Raw genomic sequence first — 22,277 nt, 5'->3', positions numbered from 1 at the left:
AATGCAGCAGCGGAGAGTATAAGAGTTTCTCTGTAGTGAAACAATGCTTTCTTCGATAAGAACAAATACAGACTTTCAGACTTCAAACATATTCGTGTAAAAGTTCACGAAAAGATAGTCACAAATATATATATATATATATTACATGAATTATAAATATTAAATGCCAAACTTTAGATTCGTTTAACTTTTAAATGAGTTATTTTCGACGACATATTTAATTTTAAAACGAATCTTTATTCCAAATGGAAATCATAATTTCAAAAGCCGAGCTCGAGCATCTGGCCGTTTATCCAAACTGTGCTGTGCTCTTACTGTTCGGTTCGATTTATCCTGATAGCCAGTGAAAAATTTTTTCATGAGACTAGACCATTTTTGATCACCTCAAAATTCAAAGGATTAAGTCAATGCGACTAACTGAGATTATCATTTTTTTAAAATTCTTGCTTGGCATAAAATAGAAGTGCAAAATGGCTGAAAAAGACATCCATTTTCAGTTCACTGCTCAAAAGTGCTAACAAGTTTTTAATCAAATAAATCTATATATAACTGAAAGGGCGAAATGTCATAAAAGTTGAATCCCAAACAGTCATGATGCTAAACTAACTATCAGTGTATGAAGCTTGTAGGAATCTAACACATCTAAGCTTCTCACATTTAGGAAACAACACAACATTTCCATCTCCATCTCATCGCTGGCTGACTATAAATAAGCTTTGTCTTGCTTGTGCTTATCGGAACACGGTAAACAGTTTGAATTTCAGTCATCATCCTCTTCATCGTCATCATCCTGCTCGCCATCATCATCCTCGCCGTCATCCCCATCAGTTTCCTAGTATCAAGAGAAAGAATAATTAGTCATGGACAGTAGTTTGCCAGTTTGCTCAAAAAGATAAGGCTAAAAGAAGTGGTTTTGTGCAAACAATGGCATCATAACGTCTGCAAACCCATAGTTTCAACATGTCTTATATTACATTCAGGAAAAAAAAGTTCCCCAGTTGCTCATTTCAACTGAAATCATAAGGAAAGACTCGGAACAAGGCTGCAAATAGCTACTTTTAAACTAGATTTTCTGGTGGATTGGTTTCTTTGATGGTTGCGTATTTTCTGGTTATGGGTGATTTTGATGCTTGACAAAATTTCCAATACCTGTTGGAATTTTTTCATGAGTATATGAAAAAAATGGGAGCAGACAATTAGGAATATTCTCATTCTCTGATGATTAATAGATCAAATTAAAAAAATCAAGGTTAGCAAAGTATTTACTCACAATGAACATGAGAAAAACTAGCACTTGCCATTTTTCACTTATTGTAACTTAAACGTGTTAAGCATACAAATGGAACCAGGTGATACTAAGATCAAAGAAAAAAATGGAATCTGCATTCACTGAGATAACAACAGCAGCATGCAAAACTCTGTAACATGTTAGAGGAAGTGGCATACCTCTTCATCGTCCTCACCGTCAAAATCATCTTCATCGATTTCCTGTGACATCAAATAATGATTTTGAATTAATTTTTTTAATATGAGGCTCGATGGAAGATAAATAGAGAGAGAGGAGCTAGCTACATAAACATACATTGTTGAAGTATTTTAAAGGATTGGGCCACAAGTCTTCCTTGATTATCTCAGCCACCTGCACACGTGCTTGTAAGAGAAGGTACTTACTATAAATGAAGAGATTCTACATTCTAAGAGTCCAGAAGCAATTATGATCTTGTGGTTGTAACGATCTAGTTCAACTGTATTTTAACATATGCCCACGAAAAGCAACATGAATCATGCCTTTTTTTAATCATCCCAAATGGTTATGACCAAGACAATTTGTTGTTGTAGTGTCCAATTCAGTTTAAGACAAAAAAAGTCTGGAAGGAAATTCAAGAAACATTACCTCATCCATCACTCCTTCTGAGAGGTTCTTATGCAAATTTTCATTAAACCAACTGAAAAAACTGTTCACAAAGAATGGATTAGGATACAGATATACATGTGCATAAAATAGTGAAGATTCACTAAATGATCAAGCTAGTTGATGATGCCAACTCATCAATGCAACCTAAGTGCTTTGGGAAGAGAACTAATTGCAACTAGCCAAATAATCATTAAGGCCATGCAGAGTAAACAAAAACAATAAAGGTGAGCAATAAGTACTAAAAAAGATACCAGCAATTAATTAATAGATAATGGTGCCTTGCACAACGTTCAATCGAGGAATAAGATTTATGTAGCTGACATCAAAGAGTTGGTAAACACATGGCTTGACAACAATTGATGATGATGAACTAATACATAATGGCGTAAAAAAATTTGAAGGACAAGAACAAAACAAGAAAGAACATTTACCTTTCCTCGACAAAGGAGCGTTTGCTTCCTTTCTTCTCTTGAGCATTACCATTTGCAAGAAGATCCTATAAATAACAGAAGAGAAAAATCACACCAACAACCCAAGTGAAAGGATCAGCAAGGAAATATTAAATGTTTGCTGCCTTACCATGCCTTCCTTCCACCTAATTTGAGTACCAGATACATTAGTAGTTCCTTCATCAGCGAATGCATATGTCTTTGTTAATTTTCTATCCTCAAAATATGGATTCTCAGAGAAGTTCTATGCATGGTATAAACAAATACAATTAATGAGGATTAAAGATAAGATTTTGATTATGTAAACCAAGATTCAGGCACTGATGCATAGTAACTCACAAATGTAATAGAGTAGCCTGTCTTCACATCCTTAAAATCTTCAACATCTATTGATTGCATGAACTTGAAAACCTGATTCAAAGAATGCCGATTTATATTAGATTAAATAAATACAGATTGAGTAATCTCAGGGTGTGACTTTAAACAAATTATCTGAGTTGGCTATGTTTTCCTTCATCAAATCTTATTTACCTCTTGATCCTTCTCAGTGAGAAGATCACCAAGGGCTGGATGACTCAAGAACTGCACAGAAGAAAAAGGTATGAATACAGAAATTTTCCAGAAAAGGCGTTCTGGTTCAAATAACAATGTAAAAGTTAAATACCGCAGTCAACCAAAAGTCTGGGATATTTTTTATAATGTCTGCTCGTTTGACATACACAGGTCTGCGAACCTCATTGTATTTCTGTTCCACCTCAAAAACTTTATCACTTGCTTCCTCGTTGATCTAGCATATGGTCAGAAACACACCAAATCATAAAAATCAAAACAAAAGAAAGTTGAACCACTTGAAAAGAAAACAGCAGGGAAGAAACACTCAGGTGTCATATCATTTTTACATGCTATGATAATCATAGTGCATATATCATACAAAATAGTTCATTTTTCCAGAATGATTGCAACAGCAACTCTACCATCACATGACAAAAACCTAGAAGAAGAGTGTTGGCTATGCAGTTCTTCCTAAAATTAGTTTCTTTCAACAATAGACCTAACAGAAGATTCAGTGAATCATTTTAGGACTAAGCATATAGAAGTTAAGCATCATTTCATCTAATCATCTAGCTCGAAGAGATATTGCACTCGACTATCTTGAATCAAAATCCAAGCTTACAGATACATTCATCAAACCTCTTCCTGATATTGTGGTTAGCACTCTTCAAATGAAATTTAGTATGTGTAGACTCTAGCATAGACACATGAGCATTAAGTATCCTCTTGTAAGTATCTGCACGAAGCTCCCGCCATGCGGGGTCCGGGGAAAGGATCCATTGTACGCAGCCTTACCTTGCCTTTGGCAAGAGGCTGTTTCCAGGATTTGAACCCGTGACCTCTAGGTCACATGGCCGCAACTTTACCGTTGCGCCAGGCTCCCCTTCTAAGTATCCTCTTGTAAGTATCTTTCATTAATTCATTCATGGTTTAATTTTTGTGACTATCTCTAGTTCCTTTATATCTTCTAGATACACATGCTAAATGGATTGACGTTTATTTAAAAATAAAATTGATTGATCCATGAACAGGCGTTGAATTAATTATGGGCCAATCATCTAGCATCAAAATGTCAATTTGCAAAGTGAAAATCACATAGATGGGAAGTATATGTTCAATTTTGATTTAAGAAGTCAATATTTAAGGAGTCACATAAATGTCAATATCCAGAGTGATGAGCGTCAATATGAAGCTTGAGGAACGATAGATGGGCATTAATTTCAAACGATTTTAAATTGGAAAGTGGCAACACCATTAACTATTTGATTTGTAAACTATAATAATTGATGCAAGCAGACTCTAGCCAAGTGTGGAAACGAAGTAATATATTTCAAGCTCTATGTAGAAGCAATAGAAATACAATCCCAAACAAGAAATTCTGCTCCAAAATGGACAATAGACATTGCTCTATATAAATCACAAGAAACATTCACATTGAGAAGTGGTAAAGGAAGTGATAAGAGATGCATGTTTAATGAATTGCCTATTTACAAATTAAAAGAGAATAATCCTAGCAATTTATCCAGAAGAGCATACAAGCAATCGACCAAAGATATACAAGCAAGTGGAACCGATCAGTTAAGACACTAAATCAGAGGGAAAATCTTATCTTTATGTTAAGATTGATAAAAACGTCGATGTAGGCCGCCAAGATTAGGAGGAAAAAAGGAAGACATTTTTTTTTAAATACAAAATCTAGAAAACAGGGCAGCTGAAGGAAACAGATAGTGAAGAAACTAAAAAGAAAAGATTTTTTCCTAAATTGTTACCTTCTCCAGCTCTTCTTGAATCTCCTGGAGCTTCTCGATGTTGAGTACCAGCTCCCCATCGATGGGCTCGGGCTCCCCCTCGACTCCTGGCTCGGTGACTTTCGACTTCTTGCTCTTGTCGGCCGCCATCGCAAACGCTCCGCGGTAAGCACGAAACCTAACCCTAATAAGGCCGCTACTTCCCGAGCACACTGGAGCGAACTGCAATGCCACCGGCAGCGAGACTGCGAAAGCGATCTCCGCCTGCCGCCCTGCCTCGCTTACTATTTATACACACCAAGTGAGAACCTGCTCCGGTTTCCCATCACCATCTCGGGTGACGATACCTCGTCCTGAAAGTACATCTCGGCCGTTGAGTAATGCAGGTGATATAAGTTTAACGGTAAAGATCATTCTCAAGAGAGTGAGTGGGCCCCACAGTAGCAGACAGGCAGCGGGAGTATTTAAAACCCTAACCCTAAAGGCCCGAGAATAGAGGCGGCGATCTGGACCGTTGGATGAATCAGTAACTTGCCAATCGACGATATAGTTTATTGAATTGATGTTTTAAAATTTTAATTATTTTTTTATTTTTCTCTAATTTTTTATTCGATAACATTTATAAAAATTGTATTTTAAAATTTATATAAAAAGCATTTTTTTATATTATTCATTTTTTATAAGTTCAAATTTATTTTAAAAAGTCGATTTTGAATATATTTTATTTATATTTGTTTAAAAAAACAAGGCCTGACCATCCAAAACCGCATGAAGTAATTAAATCATGTTATTAGAATTAACGAATTCAATAACAAATATGATTTTAAAACAAACATTTAGAATTAATCAATTTTAATGGTTAAATAAATTGATTAATTCTCTTATAAAGATTCGCTATTATAATTAAGATTTAGAAATTGTTATTATAATTTAAATAACCACAAAATATTTAAAACTTACTATTTTAAAAAACTTCCCTAATTTTTAATAAGCTACAATAAATCTGATTCGAATCTTGCACATTTAATCCCTTTCCTTGTTGCAATTTATGCAATTATCCCCTTCCCAATTTATAATTAGCCCAAAATGTCATTATCCTGTCAAATTTATCCTCAAATAAATCCCTCCTAACTTCCAAATCTATTCCAATTCAGGAAACGATCCCAAAACAACAGTGATCATTATCCATAATTAAAACCCTAAACCCTTAAATAATAGAAAATGCTTAAATTGCATCAGATTAAAACTGTGTTTCCCTTGCTGCTCTTTCCACCTTCCCTTCAACACAACGACAATTTATTGTCTCATATCACATCTGTCGCCCTGTTTTCCAACCTCAAACTACAATCCTTCCGTTTGAATTCACTCTGTTCTTTATATATATATTTTTTCTTACAAAAACTGTGATTAATTACTGGTGAAAGGTCTATTTCTCCTACAGCAGAACACCTGAGAGATTGCTTGAAGTGGTGGAGATAATAGAGATGTTGGTGGATTGAAAGGCATGCTGCTATTCTCATCCTTGTTCTTGTCAGTGTTCTTGTTGCTGTCTTTGTGGGGGATGGCTCTGCATTTTGTCTCTTTCTGGTTCTTGTTCGCCAATTCCCTCGTTCTTCTGATCATTTTGGTGGCCAGGCACGCTTTCAGGTAATAAATTTTCATTTGCAGCTACTTAATCGATACTAAAATTGATCACTGCAATGATAGGGTTAAAGACACTGCTACGAACGATACATTGCTTGAGTTCATCAACCTCGATTCATCATCAGAGGAAGAAGAACCGTGTCTCATTTTTAAATTTCAGTATCAGATATCTAATCATCACAATCGCAGCAACCGTGATGCCTTGTCGCCAGTCGATGAAGAAGAAGAAGAACAACCATCCTCTAAAACAAGGATTTGCAAGCGCGAGGAGGGTCTTAGCAGTTTGATACAAAAGAGCATGAATTCTGAAGCTGGTTTGTTTGATCAGGTTGTGGAACCAAATGGGTATTTGTCTGAAAAGGATATCGAAATAGAAGAATTTACTGATCCATGCAGTCTTGGACCACAACTGGATTTGAGGCAGGGAGAAGTAGAAGCAAGTGAAGTTACTGCATCTGAAGGAGTGCAATTGAAAATTTCGGATTACGGCGGTGAAGATGATGAAGTCTGGTTCATGGACGAAGAATATTCTGACAGAACAGAGGTAGGGCATCCCACAAACAGATCCACTGGCACTAGCTCATGCTCTTTAAATACAAGAATCGAGACCGGTTCGATATCGATCCCCAATTCTGAAGAATTGGACAGTGATCTTAGGGAGCAACAACAGTACCAGACTCAGAAGAAAGAAATGAAGAGCTCTGCTGGTGAGGATTACGATGAGATGGAGGCACTGTGGGAGCACCAGGAGCTCATCGAGCAACTCAGGATGGAGCTTCGAAAGCTCAGGGACATCGGCCTCCCGACCATTATCGAGGAGTCAGAGAGCTCCAGGAGATTGGAGGACCTGAAGCCATTGATGTTGGACGAGAGCTTTCTCCACGAGGACCCACTGAACGAGATGGAGAGGTCACACTGGAGCTACCGAGAAAGGATGAGGAAGTTTGACATCTTGATCTACCAAAAGATGTATGCGATAGGTTGGTTGTTCGAATCGAAATGCCATTCCTTCTCTTCAGCTCTTCAAAGTTCAATCTAGTTTGCAACTAGATTTCTTGCTCAACTCACAGGCTTTCTCCAGCTGAAGGATCCTCTTCGGTCGGTTGGATCGAGGAAGGCACAAGGACTAACAATTCAGTCCATTCTTTCGCAAAACTTTTCATCAGTTTGTCGTAAATCCAACGTCGATCCATCGCAGAAGCTGATCAGTGAGATTCGAGGCGATCTCGAAGTGGTTTATGTCGGACAAGCATGCCTCTCCTGGGAGTTCCTGAGATGGCAGTATGAGAAAGGACTGTCTGAGCTTTTCGATCCGTCTCGGAACCGGTTTTACCACCAGGCGGCCGGAGAATTCCAGCAGTTCCAAGTGAACATTCAGAGATTCATCGAGAACGAAGCGGTTGAAGGGCCAAGACTGCCACATTACATCAAAAACCGCTGTGTTCTTCGCAATCTTCTCCAAGTGCCTGTGCTTAAAGGTAATGTAAGCAGCTCCAAAACTGTTGATCTTCAGACATGTATAGGAGGATCTAAACCTTTGATTTAATTTGTTCCAGAGGATTGCTCGAATGGCATAAGTGGCGAAATGATGGAAGAAATCATGAAGCAGTGCATCACGATTTTCTGGGAGTTCGTCAAAGCCGACAAGGATCAAACTGCTGGGATTCTCAAAGTGCTCATGGGCACTCATGTTGCACTGCAAGATCCTTCAGATGCCGGCCTGTTGGAAGACATCCAATTTGAGTTACACAAGGTAAGCCGTAATCTTGTTGAAAGAAAATATATATATTGATACTGATTTAAGGCATCTTTATCATTCTGTTCAGAAGAAGAAGAAGCTCAAGGACATCACGCGGACATGCAACTGCCTGGTGAAGTTCAGAAAAGCTAAAGAGGACAAACTGAATCTAGCTGTTTTGTTCTCTCAAGTGGACTTGAAGCTGGTCGCAAGGGTTCTAAGGATGCCAAGGATCACAACTGAGCAGCTGCTTTGGTGTCACATGAAATTGAGCAAAATCAAGTTTGTAGAAAAAAGAATCTTTAGGGAACCATCCTTCTTGCTGTTTCCATGTTGAGAATTTTTCTTCTCTAAAGGCTTGGAGTTCTTCAGGTTCCATTATTGTCATTCATTATTGGTTCATTATTGGTGGAGGTGCATAAAGAAAGGAATTATGTTGCGACGTGTGTTTATATGCAAACAAAGTTTGGTGAGATGCAAGCTTCAACTGGACTAGCATTTAGTGACAAACAATAATCATGCTTCAAACACAATAATTAAACCTCAACGCCATGAAAAAAGTACCAGGAATCTCTCGAATCAGGAACCATTTTGTTTTGTTTCTCTCTCATATATATATATATGCCTTCACCTGCAACTTGACTGTGAAAAAAAATCATAGCGACCATAAACATGTGCCACCAATCAGTTTTTGATATATTTTCAACTAGTATTATTTTTCTACCACCTCGTCAGCTGTTGATGTATTTCCAACTTTGTTAACTCCACTGCTTGTATCGTGTGTGAAATTTATCATGGCCGAGATTTAAGCAAAGTGTCTGTTTGTCTTCTTCCTCCTCAACAAGATCTCCTGTTCAAGTGTGATCGATAAATATGTTGTATCTGCTCGATCCGAAACCATGACAATGAACAATTCCAAGCCGCCAGAGCATGTGAAATTCTATTTTTTTTTCCTTAGTTCAAATCAATGCAGAACACTAACTTTCATGATTTCTGAAGTCAACGATGTTCATGGGTCGCCACATCTTTGGTTTTTTTGTCTTCTTTCCTGGACATTTTTTTCTCTTCTCCCAGAGGCAATGCATATCGTTGACCTTGGCGATTTGCACTGAAAAGGGAGCTTTTAGGGTTCTTAGAGCTGCTGTTCCTCCTGCTGAAACAGTTATTAGCTTGCTCATTGGTTGAGTTTGCAAATTACAATCCACTTTTTAAACATGCTCATCTTTGTTTTAGTTCTTCGATCACCAGAAAGAAATGCTAGTTGACTTGTGATTGTTTGTGTCTCTATCAGCTCTAAAGGTTTCAGTTCAGAGAATAAAATCTTCAAGGATGGTCCTGAAAAACTGGGCTGCAGGGCTAGTGTTATTGTTCTTACTCTTGTCATTTCACCTGAGGCTCAGGGTATTGAAGAATCCCTTAATTGGAAGGCCTCTTCAAACTCCTGTCTCTGTTGATTCATCTGTTCATCTTTCCTGGTCTTATCCGGGGAGCCTCTCCAGCCTTTTCTCTCCGAGAAATCTCTCAAGTTCAGAGACACAGTGCCTTCAGACTTGGTATTATTTGGACAGCTTATTGAACTCCTCTCAGACCTTGCCGAATGCCATCGAGGCCAGCCGAGGAGCTGCAGTTGCATGGCAAAGTCTCATGGACTCGGTCGAAGAGGAAAAGTCGAATGGTTCTGAAAATGGAACTGCAAAACTGAAGGAAAAGGAGAAACCGTGCCCATATTCGATTCGGAGAATGAATGCTTCAGAGTTTGTCGATGATGGTTCAAAGTTGGTGATTCCCTGTGGACTGACCCATGGTTCCTCGATCACAGTGATTGGCACTCCAAATGGATTGCTCGGTAACTTTCAGATAGAACTAGTCGGGGCAGGCCTTCCGTCGGAGTCAGATCCTCCGATCATCTTGCATTACGACGTCCGGCTTCACGGTGATGAGATGACTGAGGATCCAGTGATCGTCCAGAATTCATGGAGCGCTGCTACTGATTGGGGCAAAGAGGAGAGATGTCCTTCTGAAGATGTTCAAAACAATTTGAAAGGTACTGACATGGTCATGTCTTGTGTATACATATTGTTGATTCATCGTGTACCTTCTGTTCTCCTGCTATATGGAATTTTAGGCCCATTTGATTCCTTGCAGTTGATGATTTAGAGCAGTGCACTGCCATGATCGGCAAAGACAAGGATTACAAGTCATACAGTAACTTATACAATTTTTCAAGGAGCTCTACGAGCCTAATCGATGTCGTAGAACAAAGAAACTACTTTCCTTTTAGGCAAGGAAATCTTGCCATTGCTACGATTAGGATGGGATTGGAAGGAATCCAAATGACAGTCGATGGCAAGCACATAACTTCATTCGCCTACCGAGAAGTACTATTACCTACTCTTCTTCTTCTTCGATCCATCAGTTTATGTCCTTAAGTTGTGACAGGATTTGTTCTTGCAGAGCATGGAGCCGTGGCTTGTGAGTGAAGTGAGAATAACAGGAGACATTAAACTGATTTCTGTTATCGCAAGTGGTTTGCCAACTTTAGAGGATTTCAAGCATGTTAAAGACTTGGACATAATAAAGTCACAACCAGTACCACTTCACAAACCAGTGAAGCTTTTCATCGGTGTGTTCTCGACAGCAAACAATTTCAGGCACAGGATGGCAGTTCGAAGAACATGGAAACAGTACGAAGCCATTCGATCTGGATCTGCCCTTGTGCAATTTTTCGTAGGTTTGGTGAGCATTCAATTCCATATCCACTTCAATTTAAACTTCATTTCATGTTACATTTCCTACTGTTTGTTTCTCATTGCACTGATTAAGTAGCTGTTGTTCTGCTTTTCTTTTGGATCTCAAATAGCACAAAAACAACATGGTAAATGAGCAGCTCTGGATTGAGGCTTGCACCTATGGAGACATCCAACTGATGCCATTCGTCGATTACTATACTCTAATAACATGGAAGACAATATCCATTTGTATCTATGGGGTAATGTAGTTCAGCAATCACACAAAAAGCCTAAATTCTTCCCAATTGACTTGCAACTTTTACCCATGTTCTAACAGACAAACATTATATCCGCAAGTATGTGATGAAAACAGACGATGACTCTTTCGTTCGTGTTGATGAATTGCTCACCGAACTAACGAAAGAGAAGGCGGAAAACGGGCTATTGTATGGCCGTATCAACCATGAATCTCAACCTCATCGAAATGAGGACAGCAAGTGGTTCATAACCCCTGAGGTAACCATTTTTGCATCTAATTCATCTACATTGTTTCAAAACCACAACTACACTATCAGTAAGCATTGATCTACTTTCTTGAAGGAATGGCCTGATGAGAACTACCCAACTTGGGCTCATGGACCTGGCTACATAGTATCGTGTGACATCGCAAAAGCCGTATATAAGCAGTACAGGAAAGGCCATTTGAAGGTGCTCAATATCAATGACTTAAAACTATGCATGAACTATCCCAATTTTCCCCTAACTCTAGCTATGTTGGAGGGCAGATGTTCAAGTTGGAAGATGTTGCAATGGGCATTTGGATAGAAGACATGAAGAAGGGAGGGATGAGCATTGCCTATGTCGACGATCGGAGGATCGACAGTGACGGGTGTGCAAACGGATATGTTGTTGCTCATTACCAGCAGCCAAGGCAGATGCTGTGCTTGTGGCAAAAGCTCCAAGAGACAAACCAAGCAATCTGTTGTAGTTGATCACTACCAAATTGAGTTGATACTTTTACGGTGTGTTCGCTCTCAAATAGTTGGGACAAACAACCAAGACAAGATCATAGGCAAAGGTTTCACTATATATAGGGATTGACAGTGTGATTCAAATGAGAGTTTTAGCATGTGAAAAAGAGATCAACATTTGCAAAAGGATTATTTGTTTGTGTTTTTTTTCTTAAAAGGCATTTTAGCATGAAGTAAATATGAAACAGTTATTTGTATTCATAAATATCGATTATACATAAAGAATAGATGAATGGAGATAGAAAATCATAATTTTTTTTTATAGAAATTCATGGAAAATAGAAATATATATATACACATTAATAATGCATAAATAATCATTTTGTATTTAACAAGTTGTGAGTGTCTCACGTGATCAGCTGTCAATTATGAAAAGACTTGCTCAATTAAATTGTCGTTATTGAGTTGCGACGCATCATATCATACATCAAAAAATTCGCACATGAGTCACGTATAAAAAGGTAGAAATAAATAATATAAATTAGTCGAAATTTATTTACATGGCCACGTAGCTATCTTTTTTTTAAAAAAAAAATGTTTAATCATTTTAAAAATATAAATAGGCTTCAAAACATCCATGACGATTTCCGCACTAGGTGTGTACTTAATAAATGTATTCAGATTAAACCACTATCAACTTTAAAGTACACATCTTTTGAAAAAGAAATCCATCAATTTATTATTTTAATTTAAAAATCAAATAACTTTAAAATAAAGCCAATTATTTACAATTTTAATTTTGTCATGTGGTTTCAAAACGATGGACAAAAAGCTTGACAGCAGGGAGGCCACATAATTCCCATTCTAAAGGACAAAATGAATTTATTTATTTTTAACTTCATTTGCAAAAAATAAAATAATTAATGAATGACTTATTACGTGAGAGCTACCACGCCGTTCATGCTTTACGGTTGGACCCATCAATTATTGAGTTCACATTACTCACGAGCCGAACAAAACCGTTGAATTTAGATTTTTTTTTTTTTTGGAAATTTTTGCTTCTAAATATCAAATTTTAAGGGTGCCTCTAGTAAAATTCCAATTTTAGTTTGTATTTATATTTGGAAATTGATATATAAAAATAATTATGATAATAAACTTAGTAGTCGCGTAGCACGTGGAGATTTGTATACTTCCTCCCTGCTGCCGCACACGTGCTTGCTGACGCTCTCTGGATCTGGATCCGTCGCTTCCTCCATTCCGTTTCTTAATTATTTATAAAATCATTTTATTAATATAATAACAGAATAAACAGCTAATTCAACATCCTCTCCTGTAATTACAAATGAAAAAAATATTTTATTTTAGTTATTATTTATTCCTTTCTATTATCCATTAATTTGTTTTTATTTCTTTTTACCACAACGTTTTATAAATCCAGCTGTGTTGAAACACTCACCCCCGCAGTTCTGCCGCAGGGAAAGAGAGGGAGGGAGGGAGGGAGAGAGCTCGAGCTCGAGCTCAGCCATGGAACTGGAACGAGGTACTAATCGAATCGATTCCCCCTCCGTTTCTCACTCACTCCGCGCATTTTTATTTTCCTCCGCTGATTTCTCCGCCGGATCGGATCGCAGTGCCGCTGCTGAGGGTGTTCGAGTCGGCTTCCGGGGTGTGGGAGTGGGCGTGGGCGGCGGAGGCGGCGGCGTGGGGGGTGGTGCGGGCGTGGGTGGTGGTGCCGGCGCTGAGGGCGGCAGTGTCGATGTGCCTGGTGATGTCGCTGGCGGTGCTGGTGGAGAAGGTGTCGATGGCGCTCGTAACCGGGTACGCTAAGCTCTTCGGCCGCCGCCCCGCCCAGATCTACAAGTGCGACCCCTTGGTCGCCGACGAGGAGACCGGCTCCGGCGCCTTCCCCATGGTCCTGGTCCAGATCCCGATGTACAACGAAAGAGAGGTCTGCGCATTATCCCCTTTATTAAAATCATTTTTCCCCCTTTCATCGAGATGTTCTGCTCGCATTCCGATTACAAAACCTCTTGACTTGAGCCCCGAGATTGACTTGACTTAGAGATGAAACAAGCAAGCCACCAAACTAGCAATCCATGTCGGTTTCAAACACACCAATCACTCTTCTTTCTGAAACACAAAAATTTCTTCCGATCCAAACAAACCACAACCAAGCTTGGCAGCTGAGCTGGTCCTCCACAGTCTCTTGCTCATTCTGACACTGGTTAGCTGTCCTCTTTGAAAACCCAGGTCTGAGCACGGGCACATTGATTCCAGGCAAAACTGCAACCATGTGCCAACTTCCTCTTGCACAGTGACATAAAGATCATATTTCTCATCTGTATTCGCCTTATGGTATGTAAATGGAACAAAATCGACAACAATGGGAACATATTGGTAGGGTTATCCTTTCTAAATCATCCAAAACATGCTGCGCTTTGAATATTTACATGGTTTTGTTGAAATCGAGATCATGATCAAGGAGGGTGGATTGAGATTTGGATACGTAATGGTTTTTTAGCTGTAGTGCAGGTATATCAGCTGTCGATCGGGGCGGCGTGCAACCTGCTGTGGCCACAGGATCGGATCATCATCCAAGTGCTCGACGATTCCACTGATCCAGCCATCAAGGTTAACACCTTTTATTTATTTATTTATTACTATTTTAAATAAACAAATAAATAAAATAAAATTAATCGAGTGAGCCCGACAAATCAGCGGAGGCAACAATAATTGCCTTTGTTTCGCCGTAAATTAAACGGTCGGATCCATGAAGGCGACTAATGGAGGTCTATTCTGACAAATGGCGGAATTTGTTCACTTGTCATCGTGTTATGTGGTTGACGGCTGCAGAGCATCAGGCCCCAGGCGGGGTCGCACTCCTGATTGGCCCTCCATATAATTATAATTTAAAAATAAATTTTGGTGAAAATAAACCTGGTGGTTTTTAATAAAAAAATAAATATTATTTTGATAATTTACAGGAGCTGGTGAGGAAGGAGTGCGAGAAGTGGGCGAAGAAGGGGAAGAACATCCGGTACGAGACGAGGGCGAACCGGAACGGGTACAAAGCCGGGGCGTTGAAGGTGGGGATGACCTACGGCTACGTCTCCACCTGCGAGTTCATCGCCATGTTCGACGCCGACTTCCAGCCCGCCCCCGACTTCCTCCACCGCACCCTCCCCTTCCTCGTCCACAACCCAAAGATTGCCCTCGTCCAATCTCGGTGGAAATTCGGTACTGATCTCCACAGTCACTTTTCTGAACTTTAAGTTCGATTCGATGAGATTCAGCGTCGATGGACGAAACGCAGTGAATGCTTCGGAGTGCTTGATGACGAGAACGCAGGAGATGTCCATGGATTTTCACTTCAAAGTGGAGCAGGAGTCCGGCTCCACGGCTTGCGCATTCTTCGGTTACAATGGTAGATTAATGAGAATATCATTAAATTTCTTTCCTTTCTGTAAACTGAAAGCAGGAAATGTTGTTGGATGAACAGGAACCGCTGGTGTTTGGAGAATTAAAGCGATCGAGGATGCCGGAGGTTGGCAAGATCGAACCACAGTAGAAGATATGGATTTAGCAGTGAGGGCAGGTCTAGCAGGGTGGAAATTTGTATACCTTAGCGATGTCAAGGTGCGTCATTATCTAAAGTTCTAATTTTCAGCTCTAGTAGACTAAATGGCGAGAATTTGAGAACTTTTGGCAATTTCAAGACTTGAAAGGAATTTCAAAGAAGGAAGTAAAATTAGGGTGGTTTGGCTTGTTGATTATATGTTTTTTTAATCTTGTTTGTCAGGTCAACAGTGAGCTACCAAGCACCTTCAAAGCGTATCGATACCAACAGCATCGTTGGTCGTGTGGACCAGCGAATCTATTCCGGAAATTGTTCTGGAGTGTTTTAACATCCAAGGTCAGCACTAGATTCTTGATTCTCTCAAGAAAAAGATTTGTATGATCGAGCATGGTATGGTCAGATCATGATTCCTTTTTCCCTCTTTTAAAAAATCCAGGAAGTTTCCATTCGGATGAAAATTTATGTCATCTACAACTTCTTCATTGCAAGAAGGATCGTCTCCCACTTTGTGACGTTCCTTTTCTATTGCGTGATCATCCCTGCCTCAGTGTTCTTCCCTGAAGTTAACGTCCCTGATTGGGGAGTCATTTACGTCCCCACGGCAATTACTCTCATAAATTCAGTTGGAACTCCAAGGTTTGTATTTCTAAAATAACTGAATTTCTAAATAATAATTCTACCAGCCATAAACTATCCCGTTTGTAAGGGCTCATGACAAGAGACTTACTGTTGCAGTTCTTTTCATTTGGTAATCTTCTGGGTGTTATTCGAGAACGTCATGTCGCTGCATCGTTGCAAAGCAGTCCTTATCGGTTTATTTGAAGCAGGCAGCAGCGTCAACGAGTGGATCGTCACTGAGAAATTAGGTGACATGTTGAAGGCCAATTCCAATTCCTTACCCACCAAAAAATTCAAATTCAAGCTCAAAGACAGGTATTTTAATTTCCGCCCTAATTTTCTTTAACCCTTTCAGAATTAATTCAGAATATGCAGTTGTTTAACAATGCAGTGTTTTACAGATTTAGCTTGTTGGAAATTACGGTTGGCATATACCTAATGGTTTGTGCATGCTACAACTTAAAATTCGGCAGTGATTCCTTCTACATTTACATTTTCCCTCAGTCCATCACATTCATTACCATGGGCTTTGGCTACGTGGGCACCATAATTCCTGCTGACAAGTAAAGATCCAGCCAGTGATAGCCAGGTGCTAAATTTATTTGATTATTTTAGCATTTGATTATTTAGAATTAATTGATTAGGATTTAAGAATTAATAAGCCCATCCAAATAAGTTTAGATGCATGTATCTAATTTTTCTTTATGTAGCTTCGGATCCAATGTCTTGTAGAAGAAATTAATCTTCTTTGTTGAAGAATTGGCTCTATGCTCTAGCCTACAAAGGCTCTAAACATCAGTAAACAACCAAATGCCAAGAATTATTATAATCATAGAATCTCATTAATGAAAAATAATCTTGTTTACAATATGAACGATTAAATTGGAAGCAAAACAAAGAGCAAAGGGGTATAAGAGTTCAGATAGAGCTAATACAGTTGTAGCCATCATATTGGCTGTTAACCAATAGGGAAACTGAATAATTATTCATCACCATCTCATCCCCAATTCTTAAAATCACGAACCGCAAAAAAAGAAGTGAAAGAAAGATTTTGGCATCAGATCTCCAAGGTGATATGATAGGTAACATCACAAGTTTCAGAGACGCAAATTACCCATTAAAATCAACAAATCCTCATCTGCCATGAAAACAATTGCGCAAGAAATACTTCTTAAAATTTATGTGATAATCATTAACGCGCCAAGCATGTTATTGGATTGGCAAGCAAAATGATGATCATGACAACACGAAATCTAGCTTCAAGGGAACGAGTACATTGGGAATGGAAATGATCCTCAATGACCAGATAGTGAAGCATTGGGAACGCACAGTGATCCTAAATGAACAGAAAAGGAAGCGAGGCGATCATTTGGTGGAAACAAATAATAAATATAGGTTAAAAAAGGTTTTTAAAACCAAGATGGAAGCAGTGAAGACAGTATGAAGCAGAATTTGGTGATGACGACTCAGTCCCTTAGATGTTCTTTGTAAATGCAATCATATCTGCAAAAATCATTACAGGTCTGTAGACTCGTCATCGTCGTCCAAAATCTCGATCTCAAAGTTCGATGCGATGAAGAAATCGACCAAATTAAAGATAGCAACAGTCGAAACAATGGAAGATAAAAGTCTATTCGAAGGCAAATAAAACGAGCGACGGAGAAATCACCTGGCAACGACGGCCGACTTTCCATTAGGACTACGGCAGCCTCAAAGAGAAGCTACAGCTCCCACCTCCCGGCATGGCAACTGAATGAGAGATCGAACTACATAGCGAACGACGGAACGATGGGCGAGAAGAGACGAAAAGGGCGACGGACATCGGCCAGATCGGCGCCTTGGCGATGGAAGAGGGACGATATAACATATATATTTATAGGATCGAAGAGGCGAGCCGTGCTCAAATGAAGGGCTCTTGTTCTCTGGCAACTCCTATTCGACGGACAGATTGAATCTCGCAAACCCTAATTCATCCGGTGCGGGTTTAGGGTTTATAGCTCCTTCCACGAACGTGGGTCTAGGATTTTTTTAATAAAATAAAGAGAGTTTGGGATATTCAAAAAATACTCCTCGTTTTAGAATTATTTTTTTAATGATAATTTTTAAATTTTATACTTTGATACCTCAACCAAGTTTTTGTATAACTTCTTCATGTGCAAATAAAATTGAACAATTTTGAATCTTGAAATTTAAAAGACTTTCGTTAGATTGATATTGCATTGTAGAGACTATAGAAATTATTATGTAAGAATATCAAATGTCTTTGTTTTTTAAGGAAATTAATATTCGTCTAAACAAGAAATTTGGCACGGTTACAAGATTAAGTTGGAAGGAAAAAAGGAGGAGAAGAATAAATTGGATGCATGGAGACTTGCGAGTGAGATAGAGCAAACAAGATTGTTTATGTAGAAGATAATAACAAGAGAATATAAAATAGGATATGTGTTTTTTTTTTATTTTAATTCTTTTTAAATCAATTTAATTCAATTAAATTTAGTTCAACCATAATCTAACTCAAATCAATCCTAATTTAAATCACCGTACTCTTCATCTCGGCACCATGAATTTTATTCAATTTTTGTATCCGGTTAACGATTTTGCATCTATTTATTTTATTAAAAAAATGTTGATATTGTAGTTATAACAGCCCTTTCGATTTGTTCAGCATTTGCATGAACTAAATGACTATTTGTTTTGTGTTTTTTTTTCCTTAAAAAGATTTTAATAATTGGTTGATTCATATAATATATAGATCAGTTCTTCCTCACAATGGAATAAATAATGATCAAAATAAAATAATTATTCTTTAATTTAAGTTAGAAATGAAACAAATATAAAACAGTTATTTTTATTCATAAATTTTATTAAGAATAGATAAAGAGGATAGTTATTAGAATAATAAATATTTAGAAAATCATAAAAATAAAAATTCATGAAAAATAGAAATATACACACACATTAATAAACACACACACACACATTAATAATGCACATGTAGCTCATGAATTTTTATTGTGTATATTATAGAGGATAATAAAATAATAATAATATAATTTTTTATAATCTAGATATAATAATTAATCATTTTACACTTCATAATTTGTGAGTGTCTTACGTGGTCGGAAACCATAATTTTACACTTCATAAATGATTAATCATTTTATAATCTAGATATAAAATAATTAATCATTTTTATGAAAACATATCATGATTTAAAATGAATTTATTGGTCTTCTTGTCCTGCTAGAGTTACATGATATATTTCTTATCGTTACTGTGGATTTTTTAGTCAGAAACCATAGATCGAGAAAATTTAGGCTCGATTTTAATAATTTCGAAGGTTACAATCTACGACAGTGAGTTAAAGTGAAATCCAATTAACTTTTCAATTGTTGATTTTATTTTTAGACATATAAAGTTGAAAATTTTAATATTTAATTAACTAATTGAGTTGTATTCTTGAATAAATAAAATAATTATCAATAGGTCATTATTTCATTAAAGGATTATAGTTTAAATTTTTGAATTTAAATTTTTATTCAATTCTTTAAATTCAAAATTTAAACTTCTAGAGTATCGACTTATTTGAAATTTTTAAAAACTTTAATTTTTATTTTTTAAAAATATTTTGAATGTTTACAATTAGATAATTTGATTTTGAAAGTGTTAATGTATTATAATTGTAAAATATAATTTTTAAATTATTATGTTGAATTGTAAAAAAAATAAAATAAAATAAATTTTATCTGAATTCCCTCTTAATTGAAAATTATGATACGCCGAGTACACAGAAAATACATGTATTCATAGATTAAATCACTATCAATTTTAAAGTGCATATCTTTAAAAATAGACAACCTATCAATTTATAATTTTAATTAAAAAATCAAATAACTTTTAAGTAAAGCCAATTATTTTCAGTTGCAAAATAAAAAAAATTAAAAAAAAAATAATTAATTAATTAATTATGATATGAGATCTACTTACATCGTCGGTGATAATAAATACTCATGGTTGGACCCATCAATTATTTAACTTTTTTCTAAATATCAAAATTTAAAAGTTTTTGTAGTAGTAAAATTCCAATTTTAGTTTGTGTTATATTGGCAATCAATATATAAAAATAATTATTATAATAATTTAGTACTCGCATAACACGACGTTGAGATTTGTTTTCCTCTAAATATCAAATTTTAAGGGTGCCTCAAGTAAAATTCCAATTTTAGTTTTATAATATTGGCAATTGATATATAAAAATAATTTTTATAATAACCTGATTTTTTCCTTCTAAATATCAAATTTTAAGGGTGCCTCGAGTAAAATTTCAATTTTAGTTTGTATTATATTGGCAATAATTGATATATAAAAATAATAATTTAGTACGTACTCAAGTAGCACCTGAATTTTTGTTCTTCTTTTAAATATCAAACTTTAAGGGTCCCCTCCAATAAAATTCCAATTTTAGTCTGTATTATATTGATAATTGAGAATATAAAAATAATTATAATAATAACCTAGTACTCACCTTAACCGTTGTGATTTGTACGTCCCGGCTGCCACCGACGTGCTTTGCCCTTTGGATCCATCCCTTCCGTTTCTTAATTTATTTATAAAATTATTTTATTAATGTAATAACAAAATAAACAGCTAATCCAACGTCCTCTCCTCAAATTACAAAAGTACAATGATATTTTATTTCATTTTTTATTCCTTTTTATTATCGATGTGCGGCGGTTATGATATGCATCATAAAAAAATACAGCATGAAATCAACATGACATACTGCATGCAGTAGATTCTACATCTATACAATGGGATCCACAGTCATGCAGTTGAGTGTGTCATGTTAGTTTCATACCGTATTTTTTCATGCTGCATATCATTTCTCTTTCTAAAAACATATATTATTCTTGTTAAGCAATGATATGTAGCATGAAAAAATTCAACATGAAACTAACATGACACACTCAACTGCATCCCTGTGGATCCCACTGCATGCAGTGTGTCATGTTGGTTTTATGTTGGACTTTTTCATGCTACATATCATTTCTCATTCTTGTTATACCCCTCATTTTTTTTTACACATTTTTATCCGACAAGCCTCGTAAGTGTATTGATATTCAATTCGATAATGTACGTTAAAAATAATAAAATTTTGAAAGACTTAATAAAACTATCACAAATAATAATGATATAGACCCAATAGTCATTATTTCAAATCAAAATTAATATATTTCTATAAATCTTTTTAATATATATATATATATATATATATATAGAATTGATATCCTACACATCTTAAAATGCATGACTATGTGTGACATGGGGTTCTCAAAAAAATTATAGGTCTTTAGAATGGTAAAAATATTTTTTTATATTTTGTATTTTATATATTTTTTTGGTTTGCAGATAAGTCATTTAAAAATTTTCCTTTATGGTTTAGAAGTTGGATTATAATATTAAACATAAATAAATTTTAAAATAAAAATTATTATTATTTTTTAGCTTACGATTAAACCAATTAAGATTATTTTGCTTTATGGTTGAGGGGTTGGGTTATAGTATTAAACACAAAAAAAAAATAAAATGAAAATAAAAATATATATTATTATTTCAGGCGCCCCATTTTGATGTCGCGTAAGATATCAATCATATATATATATATATATATATATATATATATGTGTGTGTGTGTGTGTGTGTGTGTGTGTGTGTGTGTTCAGATTTGAATTCGATAGTATAAATTAAGAATATTAAATTTTTAAACTTAAAAAAAATCCATAAAATTTATTATGATCTCATTATAAAGCATAGGACAATGATACTAAGTGACTAATACCACCAATGAATTCCTATAACTATTTGTTTTAAAAAATATCACACTTTTAAATTTTCGAATGGAATAAGTTAATCAATCAGTTTCATCTAAAATTAACTAATAGATAAAGAGAACTCAGATTACTTCAAACCAAAATTAATATACTTGTGGAAGCATATCCATACTATCAAATATGAGTTTGATAACATAAATTGATATCAGTGGATTTTTAAACTTACAAAGACTTATAAAATTTATCATAAATTCATTACAAGACTTAAAGATATGAAACTCACTATAATATTACTGATGGTGGACTCTTCTGATTTGAAAAATATAACAGTGAATTTGAATTTTCTAATGATGTAGATACATCAGTTAATTTTTTTTAAAATTGACTAATTATACCTAAAAATTTTAAATTATTTCAAATTAAAATTAATATACTCCCTTAAGCTTCCTTTTTATGCCCTCATATTTGAATTTGACAGCGTAAATTAAAAATAATAAATTTT

General features: G+C 36.1%; 3 protein-coding genes, 3 non-coding genes and 1 pseudogene across 6 annotated transcripts; 3 read left to right on the top strand and 4 right to left on the bottom strand.

The window, feature by feature from the left end:
* Positions 1 to 495: 495 nt before the first annotated feature.
* On the bottom strand, positions 496 to 4,904 carry LOC141814785 (NAP1-related protein 2-like). The gene is made up of 10 exons (XM_074702733.1): positions 4,686 to 4,904; positions 3,029 to 3,151; positions 2,896 to 2,946; positions 2,704 to 2,775; positions 2,495 to 2,608; positions 2,347 to 2,411; positions 1,895 to 1,955; positions 1,583 to 1,639; positions 1,447 to 1,488; positions 496 to 832 (listed from the first exon to the last, which is right to left on the bottom strand). The coding sequence occupies exons 1-10, from the start codon at positions 4,812 to 4,814 to the stop codon at positions 761 to 763; spliced, it is 786 nt and encodes a 261-aa protein (XP_074558834.1). The 5' UTR covers positions 4,815 to 4,904; the 3' UTR covers positions 496 to 760.
* Positions 4,905 to 6,327: 1,423 nt separating this feature from the next.
* Positions 6,328 to 8,383, top strand: LOC141815337 (uncharacterized; the record flags this gene model as incomplete). The annotated part of the gene is made up of 4 exons (XM_074703278.1): positions 6,328 to 7,288; positions 7,379 to 7,786; positions 7,865 to 8,061; positions 8,135 to 8,383. Coding segments are annotated over 4 exons (1,815 nt in total), but the record flags the coding sequence as incomplete, so codon positions are not given.
* A 992-nt stretch (positions 8,384 to 9,375) lies between these two features.
* Positions 9,376 to 11,767, top strand: LOC141815164 (beta-1,3-galactosyltransferase GALT1-like; annotated as a pseudogene).
* A 1,482-nt stretch (positions 11,768 to 13,249) lies between these two features.
* On the top strand, positions 13,250 to 16,682 carry LOC141815334 (putative glucomannan 4-beta-mannosyltransferase 11). Its single transcript, XM_074703275.1, has 10 exons — positions 13,250 to 13,289; positions 13,381 to 13,697; positions 14,282 to 14,380; positions 14,734 to 14,986; positions 15,063 to 15,173; positions 15,249 to 15,385; positions 15,549 to 15,662; positions 15,763 to 15,962; positions 16,062 to 16,259; positions 16,346 to 16,682. The coding sequence occupies exons 1-10, from the start codon at positions 13,274 to 13,276 to the stop codon at positions 16,509 to 16,511; spliced, it is 1,611 nt and encodes a 536-aa protein (XP_074559376.1). The 5' UTR covers positions 13,250 to 13,273; the 3' UTR covers positions 16,512 to 16,682.
* Positions 16,683 to 16,856: 174 nt separating this feature from the next.
* LOC141815724 (small nucleolar RNA Z102/R77) lies at positions 16,857 to 16,941 on the bottom strand. Its single transcript, XR_012600596.1, has one exon. It is a non-coding gene; the product is annotated as a small nucleolar RNA Z102/R77 (small nucleolar RNA).
* A 52-nt stretch (positions 16,942 to 16,993) lies between these two features.
* On the bottom strand, positions 16,994 to 17,091 carry LOC141815723 (small nucleolar RNA Z101). The gene has a single exon (XR_012600595.1). It is a non-coding gene; the product is annotated as a small nucleolar RNA Z101 (small nucleolar RNA).
* A 313-nt stretch (positions 17,092 to 17,404) lies between these two features.
* On the bottom strand, positions 17,405 to 17,489 carry LOC141815713 (small nucleolar RNA SNORD25). Its single transcript, XR_012600586.1, has one exon. It is a non-coding gene; the product is annotated as a small nucleolar RNA SNORD25 (small nucleolar RNA).
* Between the last annotated feature and the right edge of the window lie 4,788 nt (positions 17,490 to 22,277).

This window comes from Curcuma longa, chromosome 21, assembly GCF_044706935.1.
Source record: "Curcuma longa cultivar G26 ecotype Majalengka, Jawa Barat chromosome 21, ITB_CL_G26_1.1, whole genome shotgun sequence".
Taxonomy (NCBI): Eukaryota; Viridiplantae; Streptophyta; class Magnoliopsida; order Zingiberales; family Zingiberaceae; genus Curcuma; species Curcuma longa.
This window is presented reverse-complemented; position numbering and strand designations above follow the sequence as displayed.

What these genes read in the sequence shown, in the direction of transcription:
- LOC141814785 (XM_074702733.1), bottom strand. Translation starts at nt 4,814, where the DNA reads ATGGCGGCCGACAAGAGCAAGAAGTCGAAAGTCACCGAGCCAGGAGTC. An exon ending in TTAGGTGGAAGGAAGGCATG is followed by an intron (nt 2,412 to 2,494) that starts GTAAGGCAGCAA and finishes TGTTATTTATAG; the next exon opens with GATCTTCTTGCAAATGGTAA. An exon ending in CGCTCCTTTGTCGAGGAAAG is followed by an intron (nt 1,956 to 2,346) that starts GTAAATGTTCTT and finishes CTTTGTGAACAG; the next exon opens with TTTTTTCAGTTGGTTTAATG.
- LOC141815334 (XM_074703275.1), top strand. An exon ending in CGCATTCTTCGGTTACAATG is followed by an intron (nt 15,174 to 15,248) that starts GTAGATTAATGA and finishes TTGGATGAACAG; the next exon opens with GAACCGCTGGTGTTTGGAGA. An exon ending in TATACCTTAGCGATGTCAAG is followed by an intron (nt 15,386 to 15,548) that starts GTGCGTCATTAT and finishes CTTGTTTGTCAG; the next exon opens with GTCAACAGTGAGCTACCAAG.